This window comes from Nipponia nippon, unplaced genomic scaffold (assembly GCF_047370975.1).
Source record: "Nipponia nippon isolate SJK-2023a ecotype South Korea unplaced genomic scaffold, ASM4737097v1 scaffold_5, whole genome shotgun sequence".
NCBI lineage: Eukaryota > Metazoa > Chordata > Aves > Pelecaniformes > Threskiornithidae > Nipponia > Nipponia nippon.
The window spans coordinates 33,862,870-33,885,771 of record NW_028262369.1 but is presented as its reverse complement, the minus strand read 5'-3'; the positions used below and the strand labels follow the sequence as shown (position 1 = coordinate 33,885,771).

At 37.7% G+C, this 22,902-nt stretch overlaps 1 protein-coding gene across 1 annotated transcript in view; it reads right to left on the bottom strand.

Annotated features, from left to right (window-relative positions):
• The window catches only part of AK5 (adenylate kinase 5), a 97,844-nt gene that overhangs the window by 12,659 nt on the left and 62,283 nt on the right, over positions 1-22,902 (bottom strand). The window contains exons 9-12 of the mRNA XM_087730924.1: positions 14,872-14,914; positions 13,704-13,748; positions 4,154-4,317; positions 3,005-3,121 (exon numbers count right to left, since the gene is read on the bottom strand). Coding sequence (XP_087587050.1) covers positions 3,005-3,121; positions 4,154-4,317; positions 13,704-13,748; positions 14,872-14,914 — 369 coding nt within the window. The remainder of the gene's footprint in view (positions 1-3,004; positions 3,122-4,153; positions 4,318-13,703; positions 13,749-14,871; positions 14,915-22,902) is intronic.

The following is a 22,902-nucleotide window of genomic DNA, read 5'->3' as shown; positions in this document are numbered from 1 at the left end:
AGATGCTGAAAAATATGCGTGTCATTTAGCATAAATCTTGCAATACACTGTCATGACTGTCATGCACTCTGCTCAAGCACAGCTCGCTCCGACACAAGGTTTTGTCCGAGCAACAACTGTTGGGCTGAGTCTAAGGGGATAAACCTCACTCTATCAAGTAAAATGAAGGTGTTACAGGATCAGAGAAAAGTAATGTGGTAATTTTTCCATGCAGAGAGGTATTAAATTCTTCAATGATGCTCTCAGGCTTTTTCTCACTCCTTCCCTTTCTAACAGGGATTTGGAGAACACCTCTTAGGAAAGAGTGAGAAGTCTTGAGAAAAGACGACTGTTCTTCACACTAGTGACCATTAGAAATTCATGATTTTACCATGGTCACAGCAAAGAAAGTCTGAATGACTGATATATGGAAATTGCCATTGCTACCTTTGTTGACAGCCCTTAAAGGAAGAAATATTCTAAAGGTAAATATGTCATGTTCAGCCTTCTGCATTTGACTGACTATGTCTGGATTATGTTCACCTTTCTGCTACCTTAATGACTTTCTAAGAGACAGCTGAAGTCAAGGGATTATATCAGACAGTTCAATGACAGGCTTCTATCCATCCATTTTTTCCACACAGCTCAGAAAACTTTAATGCTATTAGCAGCAGCAGTATTGGGTTTAGGGATTAAAAAAGCCAACAAGGCAGTTTTAACAGTGCAAGAGACTTAGATCAGAAGTTAAAAAAGATGTGGGCTTAATCAATGATTAAAACAAATGTCCTTTTTGTATAATTGGACTAGGATGGTGAGAAGTTGTTTCCTCTGAGCTCCACAGGAGGAATTCCATGGCCTGTTCTAAATTACAATACAATAAATGAGGAATGTTTCCTTTCATCAGTTATGTCATCACCTTACAATGAGGATATGAAGGAGTCTACTGACTGGTAGGATCAAATAATAGTATCTGGTTTGACAGACCGGGTCTGATTTGCTTTTGAAAAAATCTATGTGGCGCTCTTAAAAGCTTCAATGTTGCTGTTCTCTGGAATTTAAAACAATACAGAAATGTCATTCTTCTGAGTTAAAAACTGCAAAAAGTAAAAGTAATGCCCCGATTGGATATTACAGCAAACTGTTGTTTGGGTTTTTTTTAAAATTACTGGTTTCCTGACAGAATTTAGCTTAAATAACACCTGCTGTGGGGACATCTGCAGAAAGCCAAACGAGCCTAATGTATTGGGTCTTTACTCTGTCTTATTGGGTATCTTCCACCTGGTAATGTGGAACTTATAATTTAATGTTGTTTTCTACTTCTCACCTGGCAGAAAGACCGAGGAGGGAAGAGAGACATGTGCTTCTCTAGAATTATGGCTAGGTAAAAGTACAATTATATCATAGAAATGAATTGGGCAAAACTGGCCAAAGAAGCAGCTTTTTCTACATAGTTAATTTTATTTAGGGCTGTCAGGCTTTTAAGTATAAACACTATTCCCGATGCTTTCTAAATAGAACAGCTTTTTGTTAACAATTATAATGCTTTTCACACATCATGTAGATGTGTAGCATTATTCATTTGCAGTTTGCTGCCGTTAATTAATAAAGCCTGATGTCCACCTCTTTTCATTCAATTATAATGTAGGAAGAACTTCTCATCGCCCTGTATAAAGAACTGGAAAGCTTTATCTTAATAATGACTCATTTAAAAAAACTTCACAGGCTTACCGAGCAGCTTACAGCCAGCCAAGTTCACCCTGTGAAAACTGAGGTGGATACATGGATACAATAAGGATGACTTAGCACATTCAAAATTACCGCTTGGGGTCCTTGTATTTTAATCCAAATGTCAAAGGCAGCTCAGGACTCCAGGATCTTTTGCTGCTACAATGTCTACGGGAACTGAAAGGGGATCTGCTTTTGCACTGGATGCATCAAGACTTGTTTGCCTGGCCATGCCTCAGTCCAGGACACTCCAATCTCTAAGTCCTACTTTATAGCATACACTAGTGTTCACAGGACATGACACATACCCATGCCAGAAAAGCTGCACTGCTGAAATAGTTCCTCCTTCTACACAAAATGAAAGAAATCTCCAATGTCTTTTTAATACTGTGGTATTTTAGTAAAGGAACTAACAGATCAACATTTCTGTGAATGGCTTCTATAGCAAACCCTATTGCCTATTATTTTGTCCAGCTTCTGATGCCTAAATCTTCCTTGGCTTTTGTGGTAATCAGCTAAATAAAGCAGCTAAAGGTTCAGGGAAAAAACAGATTATTCACTAAAGTTCTATTACCTTTCAAACTTGTATAGGACATTTGTGGACTGTAATATATACTTAACTATTTCCCCTAGTTCACCACTTCTTTTCTCCTAAACCCCGGCAAATTCATTCACAGGGCTTTTATAAAGTATTCTCTGCAGATTGAGAAATGTACAGCTCAGACTTCTCAGTAGGTCTCAGCACATACTGAGGAAATTGATAACGCTCTGAACTGCCACGCAGTCACTTGCAAAATGCTCTTTTTATGTCTATGCCACCTGTAACTCATCACAAAAATTTAATCTGTGTTTTCCTGTTTCAAAGTGGGAGCAAGCTTTAGCAGAGCTGGCTCAACGGTAAGAGGTATTAACTGTGAAGATACATGCTTTCATGAACCTACATCAAACAGTGCTTGATGAGATTTTTCATCAGAAGTACAGCAGCCATCCACTAGAATTAGAAAACTGGTTCCAAAAATGGTGCTTTCCACTAAATGTGAATTGTTCCTGGTTTACATTAAATTTGGGTAAAATCAACCTTTACTTCTCCTGGTATTAGAGAGTCTGTGTAGGTGAGGGCAAGAGCTGGAGTTGCTATACTGACGGGGTGCCAAAGTTTCAGCGATCAGCAGCACAACACTCTTGTATTGGCTCTTTACACGTCCCCCTTGCAATCAGCTAAAGATGGAGACCCAAGCAGCATCAGAAGTACAGTCGTATCTTAATAAGCGTTATAACAGCATTACAATGATATGGTCACCTTGCTCTCAAACTCTTCTGCTTCTTTCAGCTCCCGGGGATACCCATCGATCAGGAATCCTTTTGTGTCCCCTAACCTGGAAACCATGGCTTCCTTCAGTAGCTCTAGGACAATACCCTGCATTGGAAAGAAAGGGAATTACTCGGTTAATTAATAAGAAAGATTAATACCTTTGTTTGTTACACTGACTTTAGTCCTATACCCTTAAGAACTGCCTTGTTCTGCTAAAAGCAGGTCCTGTGAATGCAGGTGGTTTTGTCCTGCAGGTAGCAAGGCACCCTACTTTTTCTTCTCTCAGGACCAGCTATGCTACACAAATCTAGTGTTGCAACCCATCCAAGAGTTCCCAAAGTGTCCTCTAGATAGCTGGGAATATTTCATAGTTTCAAAATTTATGTTAATACTTGTGAAACTTTGGAGTACTGCTGCAGCATTTTCCAATCTGATTGCGTTTTGCTGTGTCATTGATATCATTATATTACATGGAAAGTGATGAGAGACCCATCTGACCAAACGCACTGAAGAGCAAAGCAATCAAAATCACGCCTCAGCACAGCTTTTAGTTTCCCCTGAGCAGCACTTCCCAGTATCTTTCATTAACAAACACATCATATGGTCTAGCTGCACTTGCTGAAGACCCACCAAGAGTTGCAGCTGCGGACCAGCCCTGTAAAAGTCAAGTCCAGCTGAGAACAACATACTCTGTCTTCATAGTCTCCATTAAACTGCAGTCCAGCTACACTGGGATGTCAGCCAGCTCTGCAGGGAACTGCCGCAGGTATTGTAAATTAGAATAGCTGCCAGGAGGACCAGCTCTGAATCTGAAATGTGAAGCTATAAAATGGACATAAAGTTTCTGTTTCCTGTACTTATTCTTACATTTTGCAATGCATAGTGCAGCATCTGTCTCACTGTATTTCATGACTAATTTGTTGCTTAAGTGAGTCTGAAACGTAGAGAAATACTGGCAGAGAAAGGGGAAAGAAGTGCCACAGATCTGGCAATGAGAAAACTTCTCCTTCAAGTTCCAGATTAATTTTACTTAAGTGGGAATCATCACCTCTAGTCTCTTATTTCCACCCTTTTAGACAATCTACCCACCACTGCCTTTGTTTAACCATTAGGACCCCAAATAAAACTGTCGCTTACGCCAGGCACAGGTTCACCACATTCCATGATGTCTTTGATCAATTTACTTCTCTCTGATAATGATGATAATTCATTTTCGAGAAGGTCACCAGTGGACAGGTGAGTAAATCCATATTTCTTGGCAAACTGTTCACATTGGCTACCTTTGCCAGAGCCAGGGCCACCTTTGCGAGGGAAAAATATCTAGAATTAGAAAAGAATAAATATCTGCCTTTTCTCAAACTACAGCAACCAAGAAAATGGGAAGAAATTGATGAGACTGCCTATTTTGCAATTTTTTTTTTTCAAAGACACTCTATACAGTAAACAAGTCATATACTTCCCTTCTCACACACTACACTGCTACCTCAAAAATGTGTACCAAAGTTGAAGGAGTGACAACAGTGTGAAATCTCTTGCAGAAGAGAACCTGTTCGTAAAACACCATTACCATGTATAGGGAAAATACGAAACAGCCAGCCAGTGGGGAAGGGCATTTGACTCAGTATATGTTCAGCTTGATAGCTGCAACAGATATTAGCAAAAAAATGTTCACTGCATCCTTGTGAGGGAAATATTTTGCCCCCATTTATGGAATGGAAAGGTATAGGCAAAGAGATGGTGAAACCTGCCTCTGTTCTGTGGGATGCACATGGGTGTACAGTAACTAAACCCTTTTGCACCGTGGTAAACACAAGAGCAAAATTTCACTGTGCTTTCGCCCTTTCCGTTTGAGCTGGAAAGCTCTCATGCTAGTATGTCTGCTGATAACCGAGAGCCAGGTATTGAAGCTGCTAAATGCTGATGAAGGCTCGGTCATGCCGCTCCCTGCAGCTGCGGTACTGGCTTGCTCTTCATGCATGCTGCAGGCAAATGGGAGAATAAAGTGCTCAGCAATGACGGGCATATGGAGACCTTGCCACCACCTGCTCTTCTACATCCACAAATGTCCTCAGTCAGGAGCTGGAAAACCATATCTGAACCAGGCCCAGAGTCATGCAACCAGAGGGATGAAGGGCAGCCTCAGCTGACAGGGCACTCAGGTGAGCTGCTCAAGTGATTTTTCCACAGGCTGAAGGGAAGGCAGCTGTGGCTGGCCCCCAGCTCACCACAGCTGCAGGCTGGGTGCTGGCATCTCCCGGGGGCCTGTGGGGAGACAGAGAGGGCGGGAGGGGAGGGGCAGTGACTCAGGCAAATGCTGCAGGTGTCCTCCTGTTAGAAATGGCACCTCAAGCATTCCTGCTTCCTTTGGAAGGAGGGCTGCCACCACCTCAAGAGTCCCAAAACTCTGCCTCTCTTGGATGCCTCTCTGGCAAGTGCCCTTCTTCTGGGGCTGTCTCAGAGGCTCTGGACACCTCCTGGCTGTGCAGGTGCTGACATTGCCCTGTCCCACCTCCTCAATGGAGGTGGCTGCTTTTTCCTCCTCACCCCGAAGGCTGACCCTGTAAAATGCCAAATGCCTCTTCGGCCACTCGCTGAGCAGCAGCAGCCACCCTAGCCCAGCTGGAGAGACGGGCAGTCCATGGAAATTGCTGGAAACTACTTCTTGGGGATCCCGCTCCTATGGCTGTGGCCTCCAGAGCTGTTGGCAGAGCTGAGGTGAGCACCCCATGAGGGCTGAACCGGGTGGGGAGGGCTGAGCGGCCATGTTGGTGCTGGGGGTGGGGGAGGCCGGGAAAGCAAATTTCTGTTGTGACAATATCGGGATTTGGGGAGAAAGTTCAAGGTGTGTAGAAGCATTTTTACAATCTTTGATGGATCTATTCAGAAGACCTACTGCGGTAGGAGCTAATTATACCCTTGGAAGGAGGCAGTGCTCAAAAATCAAAAGAAGAGGCAAGGCTAAAAAAAACCCCACGAACTCCCTCTTTTCAATAAAGTTTTTTAAGCATGTGACTTGTGCATTTATCAACTGTTGGGACTTGCAAATACGACTACACAGCTCTATTATGTGGATTTAAGAAGCTAGAAAATAGCATTTTCCTTTTGGTTTATATTTACATGAACAAACATAAGAATAACATGTTCACGATAGAGTGAATTTGGCACCATCTCCTCCTGACTTAAACTTTCTTTTAACTTTTGCATTCAATTTAAGAAATAATTGCTCCAAGCATATAATTTTCAGAGAAATTAGAGTACTGTAGCTGCGAATAAAAATTGGGTCGTAAGGCAGTAGCATCAAAGGAACAGTTTTGTCTACTGTAACCTGGAGTCTTTTACTTCAGCTTCACAAAGACAATTATCAACCTATGGTGTAAGAATCACACTTGTGCTACAATTTTAGCTAGAAATATCTTTGTCACAGTCTCTTTTTCTTTCTAGTGTGGGTTGCATGTTGTTTTTCTGTTGCTTTAATAAGAAGAAAATGATTCTTTTGTAAATGTACTGATTGAAAGAAAACAAGGAGTAAATAAGCGTGGCTACAGAGAAACAGGTACAGAGAAATTAAAGGCAAATTATCTGTAATGACACTGTTAAACATCTGTAGTGGCAATTAATTTTATTTCTGGTCTGGTTTGGTTTTTTAGATTAGTAAGTTTGTGTGTGCACGTGCTTGTTTACACATTCTCTCTTGGCCTTGAATATACTAGCAGTGCAGTAATTTAATCCTATTTATTTGGTGTATATACACAGTATTAGAAAAAAACACCAATAAAGACTACTTTATTGTTTCTTATATAACTGTTTCTCCTCTGAATGTAGAGCCAAAACAGGAATTTCCTAATGTCCTTTCATATACTAAATAAACTAGAGCTCTTTTTAGAAATAACAATACAAGGACGGTTTTTGGTTTTTTTAGCTAGCAGATAAATATTCAGAAAAGTTGATGTGTTTCTATAGCACCTTTATCTGTTAGTATTTTAAAAGAGAACGCTGTCAGAATGACCCGTTATGTAGGGCATACACCATAATGAGCATTACCGTGCTTCCAAAACATTAATTAAAATTGACCATGTTTATTTTTTTATTAGAAGAGTTCCAACAAAACTGAGATTAAAACGCTGAGCTCTTTGAAGAGGAAAAGACATAATTACATAAATTATCTGCTGAAAATGGTAGTTTTTATGGCCACTGCTATTAATCTAGTATCATTTGATGAGTAGCAAAGCATCCTACTGCTTGGCAAATGTATATGACTCACTTTACAAAGTCTTGTGCTTTCCTATCAACAAATGAGATGGCAGTTCTTGGTTGGCCTTATCTGAGAAGAGGCCGAATGCCCCCAGGAAAATCAGCATTGAGGGCTGAACACATACTCGGCATTTATGCCAGTATTACTTTACATGCCTAAAGTTCAAGTATTAGTTAATGTCTTGTCTCCCTCTGAAGGCCAGTATTTAATGTGACTGAAAAAGAGCTATTTAGGTGGGAAAGAATGAGAACGTGCATTTCCTTACTCGTTGGATACTTCCTTCTGGCTCAGGGTATATACTCATAGGACTGCTACATAAGCAGCTTTAACAGCAAATTAACGCTGCAGTCATGAGGCTTATAATCAATTTGTAGTGTTGCAAAATTTGCATTTTGTTCTTTTTAGAGGGTCTCTTTATTAAATCTATGCATCTTTCTAAAAAAAGAGAAAAATTTAATAATTTAATTGAAGAAAGCTTATAAGGAACAACAGCTGCATATTAAATATAACAAAAGATAGCAAAAAGATATTTTCAGTTAAGAAGCCTTCACTGCAATTTGTTATGCTGTTTTTCAAACAGAAAAAGATTCAGAGGTTGAAAAAGGTAGTGGAGTTTTCCCAATGGCTCAATTGTTAGGAGGAGGAAAATATGTCCCCACTTTTGTTGTGAAGGCATAAGATTCTTTGTGAACACTGTCATTTTTTTCTGTATGCTGTCATCTTTGACTCTGCCTATGTATATTTTGGAAAAAATTTGTATTAACCAGTGACAGACTGATTCACGGTAACTTGCTATTCAAGATTAATCATGTTGTCTTCTGATTTTCATATATGACATGAAGATAAAGAGTTAAAGCCTAGAAAATGGCCAGAGGAATTATGAGTATGCTGTGACCTGTAGGAGAATGTAGAAGAACTACCAGCAGTTCAACGTTAGCATGCTTTTGTATTACGCTAGTATTGCTAAGTGCAGTACACCTTGCTTTAAAGCTCATTCATTAACTTCATAAAAAGAAAAAGTTGCAGATTCAGGAATTAAGCACATTGTATCACTCGGTAAGATTATTCTTGGAAACTGAATCCTTTGTGTGTCCCTTTGTGCTTTCTGATACAAACAGTAAGCAAGTATCTGGAACCAGGGTACTAGACAGAGCATAAAAATTAAATGCAGTTCTGCATATTGCTTTTCTGTAGACAAGGCTGGATTAAAAGGTCTATGTGCTCCCTTAGAGCAGTTTTCCCTTCCATTATGTTGATTCAGCTGCCTGTGAAATTGTGTAAGGGGATCTTCTGGCAAATAACTTTCTGGCAGCACTGCTCACTTAGGTGGTCACCTTTCCCCAATTATTGAATGCAGAAATGCTTCACAGAGAGCACTTCAAGCAGAGAAAAAGAGCAGTCTCCGTGGGTAGGGAGAAATGACAACTGCCCAAGCAGCACTTCTGAATGTTTAACCGCAGTCTGCCTTAGATCAGTGAAAGATCTCAGTTTAAGAAATCGAGCCTCTTACACCTGCTCTTCCTCATGTCCCAATCCCCCCCTAGACTATGAAAGACCACAAGCCTAGGCATGTGATTCAAATGTACCGGTCTGGCCTAGAGCACAACATCACAAGCAGATGAATTAATGATGCTAGCGGGAGCTGGGACTGCCACTGGGAGTGAGCAAGGACACGAACAAGCAATGTGAGCAGTTCACGAACCAGCTTTGCTGCCAGAAATATTAATAAAGCAGAAGTGTCACACAGACAGGCTGGGATGTCTCTATTTTAAACTTGACAAATCTTATGAGTTTTTCATATACCAAAATGCTATGAACACTTACATAAAATGCCAGCAGCAGGATTTACAAGAGAGTCCCACCATTCATTTTAAAATGTTTCAATTTCTAGACCTTATTTTCATAATGTGTATCATCCCTGTATCATGGAAAAGTGCTTGCAGGGGAAACCTAGCTGCACAGTGGAACCTCGTAAGTCAGAACTGAAATCAAAATAACCCTAGTCAAGCTATCCCTATATTCAAGCTATGATTTTGAAGGACTTTATTAGTTTGGCAATTCTATCAATGCTACTTGGATTATTATACAACTAAAAATAAGCCTTAGCTTCAGAATATGGCATTTGAAGGCTTCTCAATAAGCACCTCATCCGTTGTTCACGTATGATTTTAGTCTGAGTGAAACCATATAGGACTGATGCTGTTGTTTAACGATAACAACACAAAACCCTCATTTTTTTTTTTTTTCTGAAAGATTATTTTAATCAAAGAAAACCAACCTGGAGCACATATTGGCAGAGTGATGTGATGTCCTGGGACATCACTGAGTTTTCATCCCTCGTGAAGAAAACGAGTTCATTTTATGGAAAGTCAGAGAAAGCAGCTTTCATCAGCTTCTAGAGTTAGCGCTTAGACTGGCTGGGGTTTTAATTATCAGCACTGCTCGTCCTATGCCTATCTGATTGTAGAAGGAGATGTAAAACAGGTACTGTAGAATAATTTAGGTTGGAAGGGATCTCATCTGGTAAAACCCTCTACTCAAAGCAGGGCTAAATTCAAGGTTAGAGCAAGTCGTTCAAGGTCTGACATACCTTGGACAAATAAAGGGGTTTGGGTTTTGTGTTCTCTGTGGGTTGTTTGGTTTTTTTTTGTATGCGCAAAAGAAGCTAGTGTCTGCAGCTGATAATGTTTTACCTGTAAATATAGGTGTTGATAATATCTTCAGAGTGTCAGCTGAAAAGCTGGTCTTATTTACATTGAGCTTAAACCATTATCAGCTTTGGTTCATCAACAAGAGTCCGACAAGGATTTTGCAGAGAAAATTGGTTACACTGACAAAGTTTTAAATACTACATTTAAGAGTAAGCAGGGAGTTTGTCTCTGATCCAAAGTGCAGAAAGATTCCTGAAAACTTTCTGCTTCAGTTTCAGCCTCAACCAAAGCCAAACATGGCTATGTTTTATGAACTCTTGTGGAGGATAGGGAGGGATAATGCTCCCAGTAACTTTGTTATGTATGACAATTTTCTGGATGTGATGTAGAGTACCGCATTGGTTAAGAATCATAATTTCATACATTGTTCATTGTGGTTAAGGTTTTACTTTTCATGTTACTCTGATGAAAAAGGTTTTTTGGTTGGTGGGCTTTTTTTTTTTTTTTTTTTTTAGTGACTGGCAATAATTAATGTTTTGAATATCAGCATTCTCCAAATTTATCTTTGCATCTGTTTAATTTTTTATTTTTCTCTTGAATTTTACTTTACAGGCCAAATTTAACTTGGTTTTGCCTCTTTTATTACCTTGTTATCTCCCATATTTTTGACTTGCTGGTTCTAAGTCTCTGCTTTGCTGTCTGGATAAAACATTGACATTGTTCCTTAATTAATCCCAGTTGACTGTTATTCCAATTAATTCCTACATTAGCTCTAATGTAAATCTTTGCTAATTAGATTTTTTTCTTTTTGGACAATTTTCAAAGGAAATTAGTGGGGGAGGGAATTGTCTGCTTTTTTCCCTTTGTCTTATAAACAGTATCTCAATTTGTCAGCTCTGGCAGGTGGTGTACTTATTTCGGTTAGTTTGTAAGCTACTTCAAATGCGCATCTTTAAAACTCTGGTTTTAAAACATCTTCATAAGTGTCTTATTATTTCCTCATGAATATATCTATGTAATGAGTAAAGATTCCTACTGACACCTGAGACCGAGACAGTTTTTCTCATTCAAGTATCTACAGCAGCATACTCCAACCCATCCTGTCGGCTTTCTTTCTAGTCAAGGTATTGTAGGCTGAACATTTCTAGCACTGTCAACTGCAATGGAGTACTTAGACACTGAGGATTTGTAGTGCCTTTTTTTTTTTTTTTTCCTTTCTGCCCCCTTAGCCTGACAGTTTTGTTCTGCTCCTGTGAGGCTTCTTCAAAGTTTTCCTTTGTCATTGTACAATTCACAGTGATCGGACTTCCACTCTTGACTGACATGTAAGACAACTTTACCACCTAGGCAAATGGTATGCATTTGGCTACTGTGTATAATGTTAAACCTGGAGTGCACATGGGTCAACAAGTGATTCAGGCAGATTTACCTGCCTGAAAAGGCCATAAGTAAAAAAAACTTGTGGCCACTCCAACCTAGCACCAGCAAGAAATCTGTCTCTGGGAAATACCATCTACCTTCACTACCTAGATGGAGTAAAATCAAGATTTTGCAGCCAAATGAGCAACCGTGAAGATCACATGTTGGTCACAAAAAAAAAAAAAAAATCCGGAAAAAATATACCCTCACTCTTCACATCAGGCTTCAGGAAGCTTTTTCAGGGGTGGAAGGATGGGGGGTGGGGAAGGAGATACTTTGGGAAAGAGTATAAATCATTCTACATAACTTGTCGACAAGTAACCCATGTTTGGACTTAGCCAAACTTTTCATGATAACATTTTCAACAAAGAAAACGTAGACTTTTGGTTAAGCAGAATTTTCCTCTATTCCTACGAAGCATTTACTAGAAAGTCTGAGATGGATTTAAGAGCGGGAATAAATAGGGAGAAGATGTGTTTTCAGTTTTAAACTGGAAGATGGCCTATAAAAATTATAAATGAAAATTAAAAACCACTGTTTGAAAAAGCAGTCCAGAGGTAAATGAAAAATTTGCCTTACCAAGGACAATTTCAGAAGCAAAATTCTTTGAGCATCTTCACCTCTCTTAAAAATCTGTGTTTGTACTAAACCCAAACATAATTTTCCAATAAGATATGTGAGGCAGAGAGAATGAAAATTTGTCACTGTAGTGAACAGCAGGAAGATGTACTTCAGTAAGCATGGAATTATAATTTGCTTAAAGACTGAAAATTAAGTGTTGTGCACCTTTCCCTTAAGAAAAGTCTCCAATGAACTCTTCAGCAACCTAATTTTACTTTTTCAAACATAATATCCACCATAAGTTTGCAATAAATTGAGTCAATGTGTATTTGGTATAAGATAGGGTGAGATAAAAGTACAACACATAAACATGTTATCCTTTCACAAAATGCTTTAGGTTGGAAGGAACCTTCTGGGATCATCTAGTCCAAGACCTTTGTTACAGCAGGATCACCTAGAGCAGGTTGCTCAGGACTCTAGTCTCTCCGGACAACCTGTTCTAGTGTTTGAACAGCCTCACAACAAAGTGTTTTCTTGTGTTCAGATGGAATTTCATGGTTTTTAGGTTGTCCTCATTTTCTCTTGTCCTGTCACTGGGCAATACTGAGAAGATTCTGGCTTCCTCATCTTTGTTCCCCTCCATCAGGTATTTATACATATTGATAAGGTCCCCTGGAGCCTTCTCTTCTCCAGGCTGAAGAGTCCGAGCTCTCCCAGCCTCTCCTTGTATGAAAGATGCTCTTGTAACCTGAAACATCTTTGTGGTCCTGCACTGGACCCACTCCAGTAAGTCATCACCTGTCTTGTACTGGCAAGCCCAGAACTGGACATAGTATTCCAGATGCAGCCTTGCCCGTGCTGAACAGGGAGGAAGGATCACCTCACTCAACCTGCTGGTATTGGAATGTGTTATTTTGATGCCTTCTGAATGAAACTTCCATTCATTTATGACTAATTTCAGAAGTAACTTTTTTTTTTCCTTGGGAAAAAGAATGCACAAAGTGACTTGCTTTTATGTAAAATTACCTGTGTTTGCATATCTATCCTTAGGTCCTTGGAAATGTGGTGTTCCTGCTCTGTATTGTAAAGCAGTTCTGAAAGATTCTGCTGATGCAAAAGCAATTATTCTTTCCAAGTAACTAGTACCAAGCTTTAAGCTGAAACTTGTAAATCTTCTGGTTATAATTTGTTTTAAAAGGCTGTTAAAAGTTTATGCTAATTACATTAGTCACATTTATTTAATAACGGGTATTAACGTGGTGCTTTTCCTCTGTGGACTTCCAGAAAGCAAATACAAAGTAAATCTTGAACCTGCAAAGCCTCATTGTGTGCTGACTAGCATGCACGGTGCATAACACACATTGAAATCTGTATTTACAAAAGTTGTTTCACAAATGAAGATGTGAAGAGACTTGATTTTTTTTTTTTTCACCTAAACCTTAAAATTCTGAGTTAAAGTCCAATCGACTAGCATTTTAACTAATGCTGGTGAGGCAGCTTTGCTGTGGTAGACCACATAGCACTACTCTAACTGCGCAAGAACTAAGGTCATTTTGAATATGTTCACACTTAAACGTACCTCCTGCTCTGAGCTTTACACAACTATTGTTAGCGTGGTCAGACCCAGGTTAATAACATGATATTAAATCCTAACTCTCTTTCAAAAGACTAAACAACCATTATAGCATAAATACGCTTTACCAAACTGTTCTGCTAAACTCTAAAAGAAATCATATACTTGTAATGAAAACTAAAGAACATAGGGATTTTCAAATGTAGCAATTAAATTAGGAATCCTACTTACCGACTACAAAAATTATGTTTGATTTCCTCAGATCTTCTGAAAAGTCTAAAATGAAAATAAAAATTCTAAGATTAAAATTAGTAGCTCTTGCCAACTAAAGAATTTTTAGTAGAATTCTTTCCACACTGAATTATGTAACGCTCATGTAAGGTGATCTGATTTTACTAGATTTACTTTCTGCTATAATGCTCTGCATTCCAAAAGGAGCTATTATCCACAAGCCTATTTATCTCTGTTTCATAGGTCTCACTCCCGATATAAAAATATTTTACCTGAAAATTAGACCTTGCACATACCTGTCAGTTCTTTAAAAAAGAAGGGGGGGGGAGGGGGGAAGAGCAGCAGATGCATCTTGGTGTAATAACATGCCTCCTGAGCCACTGCACTTTTCTCTGTATATGTTATTACATAATAATTGCTATAGAAGTTGGTCCACATCCCATTCAGATTTTACAGTCAGTGCACTACATCTGAGATGTAGTCTTAAATTCCCCTGAGCCTCAAATTCAGCCAAATAATAATCATCTTAAATGAAATCCAAGTATTACTCTCTCTATTTTAGCACCAAAACTACTGTATGTACTACAGCTTTGTCTTTTACTGAAATTGTATTTTTTTAAAAAAAGCAGTTCTTTCTAGTCTGAGTCCCAGTCATCAGCCTGATTATACCAGTACAGAAGGAGATCTTGCACCATCTGAGCCTGCTGGAATTTTATTATATCTTGACTTAATCACTTACAAGACACATTCATTTACCACATAAAATTTTGTTTCTTATTATGTGGCATGTACATCTCTTATGACATAATATCATTAGCTGTAAAAGGTTTTGATTAATCCTTTCATTCTTCTTAGACTCTTTGCAGCTCATACTTTCCACCAAGCTTTTCATAACTGCCAATTTCTGAAAACACCTATGAGATCTGTTGCTGATTAACAGTAATATTTTCTAATAATTTTGGATCCACTGGCCTAAAGAGTGTAGAAATGTCTTTTACAAGCTTTAATTTGCATTCAAAGAGAATTCACATGATAAAATCCTTGGAGACAGAACTTTCACAATATAAATAACCTGAATTAACTTTACCATCTAAGTAACTATTTAAATACAAGGGGGGATCAAAGGTTTCAAAATTAAATGGCAAATGATACTGAAAAAGAAACTCACCTCCTGTGCTCTCATAGCCAGAAAAACTTGACTGATCTTCCTCCTGTTAATTGAGCAATTAACAAATTGAAATGGATATTCTGCATAGTTTGCATTTTTTCTTATATCTGCTTATATGTATATCTTAATATCTTCTCCATATTCTAATCTCTCAGTTTTAATCTATGTTGAGATATAGTTAACAATGTCACAGAAATGCTGTTAGTACTGTTTTGGTTAGTAGAACGTGAGCATGGAGAACCCAAGACAACTTGAGATGATTAACTGGCCCATATTGTTTCTTGTGAAGAACAGCTCCTTCGGTGTCCAGCTGCACAGTTCCAGCATGATATATAAGCAACCGGTGTGCATGCTGGATTGTTTCTGAAGTAAGTACAATATGATAAGCTGTTAGTAGTGGAAAGACAATATTGGAGTAAGTTCTAGAAGTGAGCTACAATATAAAGATGAAATTAGTCTTTGGTCTAAAACGACTTGAATGTGTTTACCTTCAGAACGCAACACAAGCTACAAGTTGTTACAGAGAATGCTGAACTACAAAGAGGAATTACACCAGGGAAACGGGGAACTTGGCTTGGGTTTTTTTTCCTGATACTTGGCCACTTAGAATTACTTTGTCACGTACTGTATAGTGCAACCAATGAGGAATTACAAGTACTGGCCAGCAAGACTGTCAGAGCGGGAATTCTTTGCTGTTCTTATAAATCAGAATTATATATGTGCTGAATATAGTCTTGGTTATGTAGTGTGAATATACTCACACCATCAGTGTTTTAATCTAGTCTATAAAATATCAATGATAGCACTGACAATAACATGCGTGTACTACATCACCAGTGTGTAACATCAGCATGGAATACATTATGCTAGTCCTCTCAAAAGGACAGGGTTATCAAGCTGTAGTTTCTTACAGTTCTGCTTCAGTATGCTGTCAGAAATAGCCACTGTCAGAAATTTGTATAGCTGCGTGAATAGATGAAGTGAAACGAACACCATGGTGAATAGAACCGGTAAACCATAATTTGCAAGGCTCTTGCACTACCCTTGCAGGTTTCTCTTTGTGTTCCCATTATCAATGAAACAGAAGGACTCTTCATTAGGCTGAAGTACCATTACACTGGCTCCATAAAACACTTCCGTTTTTTTGATTCACAGTAATTCTCAGCCTATTACACTGTAGCAGAAGAACTGCCATCTTAAAAAAAAAAAAAAAAAAAAAAAAAAAAAGGCAAAAAGCGGGGGGGCAAAATTAAAAAAGCAACTGGATCCACTAAGTTTGCAGGAGAGTATTTCAGGGGAAAGAAAAAAAAAAAAACAAACCCACAACATTTTCAAATATGTGATTAATCTTTCCTACAATTCAACTGACAGTATTAACCTTACATGCTTTCTCTTTGATGTAATAATACAATAAAATATTTGATCCTGCAAAGGATATATTGCATATAAAAGGCCTGGGTTTAGCTTCAGCTTCTTATCATGCCTTTGAAGGTTTGTGGATCAAAATAATTTTACACACAAAGTTTAGAGTAAAGTTTCTTTAAAATCAAGATCACAGTATCAAGTTGATCAAATGAAAGAGGCATTACTTCTTTCAAGTACTGCTTTGTTCTCCCCTACAGTTGCAAGATGAAACTGCCTCCGTAACTGTGGTGGGCTGCTCAGAGCAGCAGGTGATAATAAAGGTCAGTTTAAGTCAGGAACAGCTCTAATTTTGTAGAGCTGAAATATGTAAAAACTAGGGACAGAACTGAAACTAAATAAGCTATGAGTTGCTTTTATTTGACCAACTATATCTGCTTTAATAGAACAACAGATTAACTAACCAACAAGCCATGTTCACGTAAGGAACAAGTGCTATAAAAAGCCATTAAAGTGAATTCTAATTACAACCCAAAGCAGATAAACAGGAAGCATGGCATTGATCAGAACCCAGAACATCAAAATAATAAATTCTGTTCGTATCTGTAACTGCTCACTTTTCAGGTGCAGAAATACTGTTTTGAAAAGAATTGCTTTTTTTCTCCACATTTTTTTTCAAAGGACATCTGTTTCATGATTCTATAAGACAACTCAGCACAGAGCTTGATGTGAGTGGGACCACCAGCCCTGCTGAACTTCCATGACAAAATAAGCTTCCCCATATTTCAGAGAATAAGTTATTCCATAGAAACATTTTTTCAGACACAATAGAACAGAAGCCAGCTGGAGTGTAAAGAGGTCCTGAATGCCTGGTCTCTAGGGGAGCTGTAAGAAAAGTCAGGAGGAACAAATTAGACAGTTGGGCTACAATTAATTTGGTTTTGATGACAAGGTATTCCTACACAGTTTTTACTATTCTACACTTAAACTTGACTTGGAATTATCTCCCTTCACCACTTTCCTCCCCATCTCCTCAAAAGTACAATCAGTTTTTCTGCTGATCTGGGTGAAGAGCTAGATTTGCTGTTTGTCCCTTGTAGAAAGTGACAGAGACTGCCGTCCTGGTTGATACCAGTCCCCTCATATTTACATTTGACAATACCTATTTCTAATTGTGTCTTTCTAGTAAGTAGGTCTCCAAACTGTGAATGGCTTAACCTATATTGGCCTGACAGCATTGTTCTGCCTGGTTACCAAAGTGCTTTGGAAAATAACTGTTGGATTTAGCAAGTGATCACATGAAGAAAAGTCCCACCAATTACTAGATTGCTAGTAGTATTTTACACCACACTGCCACTAGGAATACAGTGATTTAGAAGCAGAACAGTCTCTGTGTTCTTGGTATAGCTGTTTTCATTTAGTTGAAAGCAAGGTGAGAAGATTATAAACTTATATGTACTGAGCTCTGAAGAAAGGTGGGTAGTCTGTAATTTCAGATGCCTTTAGAGCCAGGTTATAGCTACAAATATTATCTGGAAACATCAATTAGTGGGGCATAGCTGACCGTGTAACTGCTTAAACAATATCAACGGTACATTAAAATGATTGCTAAATAGAGAAGTTTGCTACCTGTAAAGAATGTCTTATCTGACATTTGCCTTCAGAGTTGGAAAACGCTGGCTTCTGACTGTATTCTGACTTCCTGTCATTTAGCTCATTATTAGTAAATATCTGACTAGTAGTAGGTACTTCATAGGTTAATGAGTTTAAGTTACTGCCTGTCATTGCTAGGTTGTGAAGTAATTTCCTTAATAAAACAAACTGACAGTAAGTCACAGCATATAATAAGGAAATGATACAGAATTCTCCAGATCTTTGAGTTTTGCTACTAATTAATTAGGACTCTTAAGTCATATCACTTTAAAAAGCAATAAAATACCTTTTTTTAATCTAATGATGGGACATCTTCATTAGGATTTAATGACAACCGTTGTGAATGTTTGTTACCTGATAATAATAACCTCTGCTCCAGTCCTCAGGTTTTTTTGGGTTTGGGTTTTTTTTTTGGTAACATGGAAAAGAAAAACAGCTCTCCCTTATCACCTTGTTGTTGCTTGAATGCTTCATGAACATAGTGGTGAAAAGTGCCTGATACATTTTATTCAGACTTCTAACAGATATAACAAGAGTTCCTCCTAGAAATTTACTGAAGAGGATAAATAATCGTGGATTAAGAAGAAAAGAGGCAGTAGAGTGAGACTGAATTTAAAATACAGCATGATTGTGGCCTAAAATTATACTCAGTTTTCAAGATTGAATTTGAGAATGTAAATATTCAAAGGAACACATCAGGCACAAATTATTTTAATAAAAACTACATGTTTCTCTGCCTAAAAATATTTGTTGAGAATTGGACTTAAAGTGTAAGCAAAAAAAAAAAAAAAGCAGCATAGACAAACATAACTTTAATACAGAATGACATAATGTAGAATGTACAGAAAAGTAGAAAGTACAGGCAAGAACTGATGATGTAGATTTCTCATGGCAATCTCATCAGCATGCCTTTGATGGGAATGTAGGTACATAACCATCAATTTCTCAGCATGCTGTAGTTGTCCAATTCTCCCTTTGCTGTTGTTAGATATGCAAAACGCTTGTACTCTAGCATTTTATTTCTTCAAAGAACACTACAGTTCCACACAAATCTTCCCTGTACTTCCCTTGGGAATAGAGGTAAGCACATTATTTCCATTTTAGCAGAGATATTAGGTGACTTGTTGATGTAAACACAGTTATATATGGAAGCAGAACTAGGTTTAGGACTTTCCACTTTCATCTCTTTAGCCTATAGTATATTTACTTTGAATTCTTAGTCCTTAATAAAGTAATATTAAATGACATCTCAAATGTTTGTAGATGATTCTTCTACATCTACTACCCTTAAAATCAACTTTAGCTCTCAATTAAATAAACTCTCTCACTGCTTAATAATAGTTCAGGGAACCAGAAAGGAGTATGACATGTCTGTTGAGCACTGCCTGCACATACAATTCATCTGCTTCAGCACAGTCCAGTCTGTCACAATCTGTGTGGTTTTAGAATTTCACATGCATTTGCAACTGGATTTAATAGGCATATACTTAATCACAGAGGATGGTCTTTCAAATTAGAATTATGCAGCCTCTATTTACAAAAATGTAGTTATCACTGGGTGGTGTCCTTACATATATTGCAAAACGTAAAGACCCTGAGCAAGCTTTAGCTAGGCAAAGTTAAGCATTGGAAGAAATTTGGGCTAGTCAGAGCTCAGCTGTAGAATTTGTCTTTTAAATTCCTGTTTTCTTACTGTAAGAGTGAATGTTCGGTTTTTATGAGATATGCTGGGTTAGCTGCAGGTTTTATGTATGGGCAGTGGTCCCTGGGAATGGATTTTATAAGCCACACAGTTGCTTGCCATTAAATTTGATTTATGATTCAAATCGATTTTTGAGGCTGAGCTGGTTTCTGCAAGCTGAGTGTTAAAGTATACCTCTGGAAAGCAGGGGTGGCTGTGCTTTGACCTCCTCTGTCCAGAACTAATGAATATGTGTAAATAAGATAAGAAACAGTATGAATACATTCAGACTTCAAGGCTTTTTTTTCCCCTGAAAGGCATATCTTCTTATATGGTTCATACTGCTCAGCGGAGCGGAATTATTTGTGTCAAAAAGGACTATTAGTAATTCAGATGAGAGAACAGTGCTAATGTTATTTGAGGTGATTTTTGTTTGTTTGGAGTGCATACAACTAGAAAGTGCCAAAAAAAAAAAGTGTTTGTAATAGCATCTACAAAATGCTGACAGATTATTAGATTGCTATGAATCTCTTTTACTTTTGGGTTTCTAGCAAAGACAAGAATCTCTATGCCATTCTTTTAAAATAAACCTTACTATCAGTTCTGAAAAGAAAACAAATTTATACCTATACAGAGGTAGAAATTAACTTGTTTTTAACACTTGTGAACCAAGATCAAGTTATCTGGCTTTTAAAGATAGGCAAGATTTTTTCAGATTTTTCATTCTTGTTCTTCAATAGCATAAAGAAGAGTACCTACCAGTAGTTTAGAGGGGAAAAATAAAAAAATAAAAAAATAAAAATCTGTTTACTATAGTGTGTGGGGGTTGGGATTTTGTGAAGTTCTATAGGTTTTTTTAAATGACAATGAATACATGTCATTATTAAGCATGAAAATGAAAGCAAAATTTATTTAGTTTCATACTGATTTCCAGACACTAGAAAACTGGAAAAAAATTCAAAGAAATCAACTTTTAAGGGCAAACTTGCATACCTTGGTTGGTAATAAGAACACCCCTCCCAGCATGGTAGCAGCATTTTGCATGATCAGAGCAGCATAAGAGCGTTCTGGTAAACCAAACACTTTGTTTGCAATTTTTATATTGGGTTTTAAAGGCTGAGTTAGAGGGGACAGCATTGTATCTAACTTGAAGAAGAACTGGGGCTTGATTATCTTTTTTTTTTTTTTTTTTTTTTTAAATCTTTGTGTTTCGAAGACACTTGAGACACTCAACACCCATAGTTATTATCTATTGCTCATTTTAAAATACTTCTGTCACATACAGTATTCAGTTACTTTTCAGTAGATCTATATTTACAGAAAGTTCCCAGTGCCTACAAAATTCTTCCCAGAAGTTGTCACTATTTTTCCTTTAGCATTCTTCTTTTCTGTAAATAGCCCTCACTCCTTAAATTATTCTCCTCTATGTGGAGTATTTATGCTGCTTGGTATAAATTCTTGCAGGTGCTTTTTGTTACATCAAGCCAATGCAGCAGGTGGCCTTCCAGTGCATTCAAACTGCAAACTTACTGCTGCTTAGCTCCTTTTCTTAGACTGTTAATGACAATGCTAATGAATGGATCCCTCAAATTGTACACCATTGACACTATATGCAGAGTCTCTCTACCCTGAATGATTACTTTGCCTTCTGAGGGCTGGAATTCAGTGGTTTGGGTTGTTTGTTTGGCTGTTTGGTTGTTTTTTTTGGTTTTGTTCTGTTTTTTTTTTTTAACTTTAGATGAAAAATGCTTTTCTGCAGGCAAGTCTCAATTTCCAAAAAGAAAAAAGATATCAATGCTTTGATAAGATTCAGTTGTGGTGGAACTCGGTAATGGCTTCTCTTGGAAGAACTGAAAGTCCAAGGTGTTACTTTCCATAGATAACCTAGAAAATGTTATGCTTCTGCTTCCGTGCATCACCATGGCACCACCCATTTCTTTTGTTACCATGAGCTCCATTACTTTATGAAAATCAAATTCAATGACAGGTGCAGTAACCTGTAAGTAGTAATCTGTCATTAATTTTAAAGATTTGTTACAGGATTTCGAACTGTCTTTAGGAATATAAACAGCAAAGGAGTCAAGGGCAGAATGTAACTTTCACTTATAATCTCAATTTTCTAAGGACATTTAATTTTCTTTAACATACGGGTATTTTATTTCCTTCTTTAAGATGAAAGTATTTGTCCTCTATCATATATGTCTACAAAGGGCAGTATGCTCAAAAATGTCTTTTCTCTCACCTGCTCCCCTTCCAATCTCTTTCTAGCCCAAACCCAAGATTCTGTATAGTAATGTGTTTGATATAAAGCTCTGTTCTTTACCTTACCAGTCATAATTTAGCACTGCCAGTGGAAAAAAAGAGGTAGTTTAGTTTCAGGATGGCACCACGAAAATAAGTAGATGCCTTTCCCTTGTGTGGCAGATGATCAGGTCTTGAGACAGCGAGTGAAGACTGCTGGCGTTGCTATGCCCTGATCACATTAGCCACATTTACAAAAAAGACATATGCACAGATACATAATTTACAGACACATGATACACAGGATTGCAGCAGAGAGAAAGAGGGAAGAAATGTAGACCCAGGAAATGTAGCTAATGAGAACAGACCTCTTAAAATATGGAAGTAGAGCATCGTCTGAAAGATCTTGGTATAGAGAAAGACAAGAATAGGGTGTTGTAAAAATAAGACCAGCGTATGGCCTCAGATCCTATGATTTACTGCTATTAAGATAAAAGTTGTTCAAATTTTATGTCTTAAAGACCTTCTCTGCTTAATGTTTCACCAAGAATATTCTAGGTTTACTAAAACACCTATTTATGTTTTATTAGGTAGTTTTATAACTTTCAATAAGGAACTCTTACAGTATTTATAAAGAACTTCTCTGTTAAGAAGGAATTTAATGATGGGAAGAAACAGTCCCCTGATCTGAGATGCACTCCTGTGAAGGAATTCTAAAACTAGGCCACTTCCCACTCCTTATGACTGATATTTAAGCCCAAATTGACTAAAGTTGACTGCACAATCATGGGATACATAAGGAGTAAAAAGACACCAAATAGGAAACATATGGCTTCCTGAAAATACATAGAGGATTTTTTTTTGTTTCCAATGTGCCCAGAGAAACCACTCTTCTGCTTCAATACAATACAAATAAGTTATTTAAAGAGCAGTTTTGTATCCCATATAGTAAAACAGCATCCTTGCAATCACTGCAGTTTAATATGTAAATGTAAAAATCTACAGTATATACTTTGACAGTGATTAAGAAATATTAATATGTTTTATAAAAAGCTGTTTTTTCTTCAATGCTTTAAAATATAGGAATTGTTGCT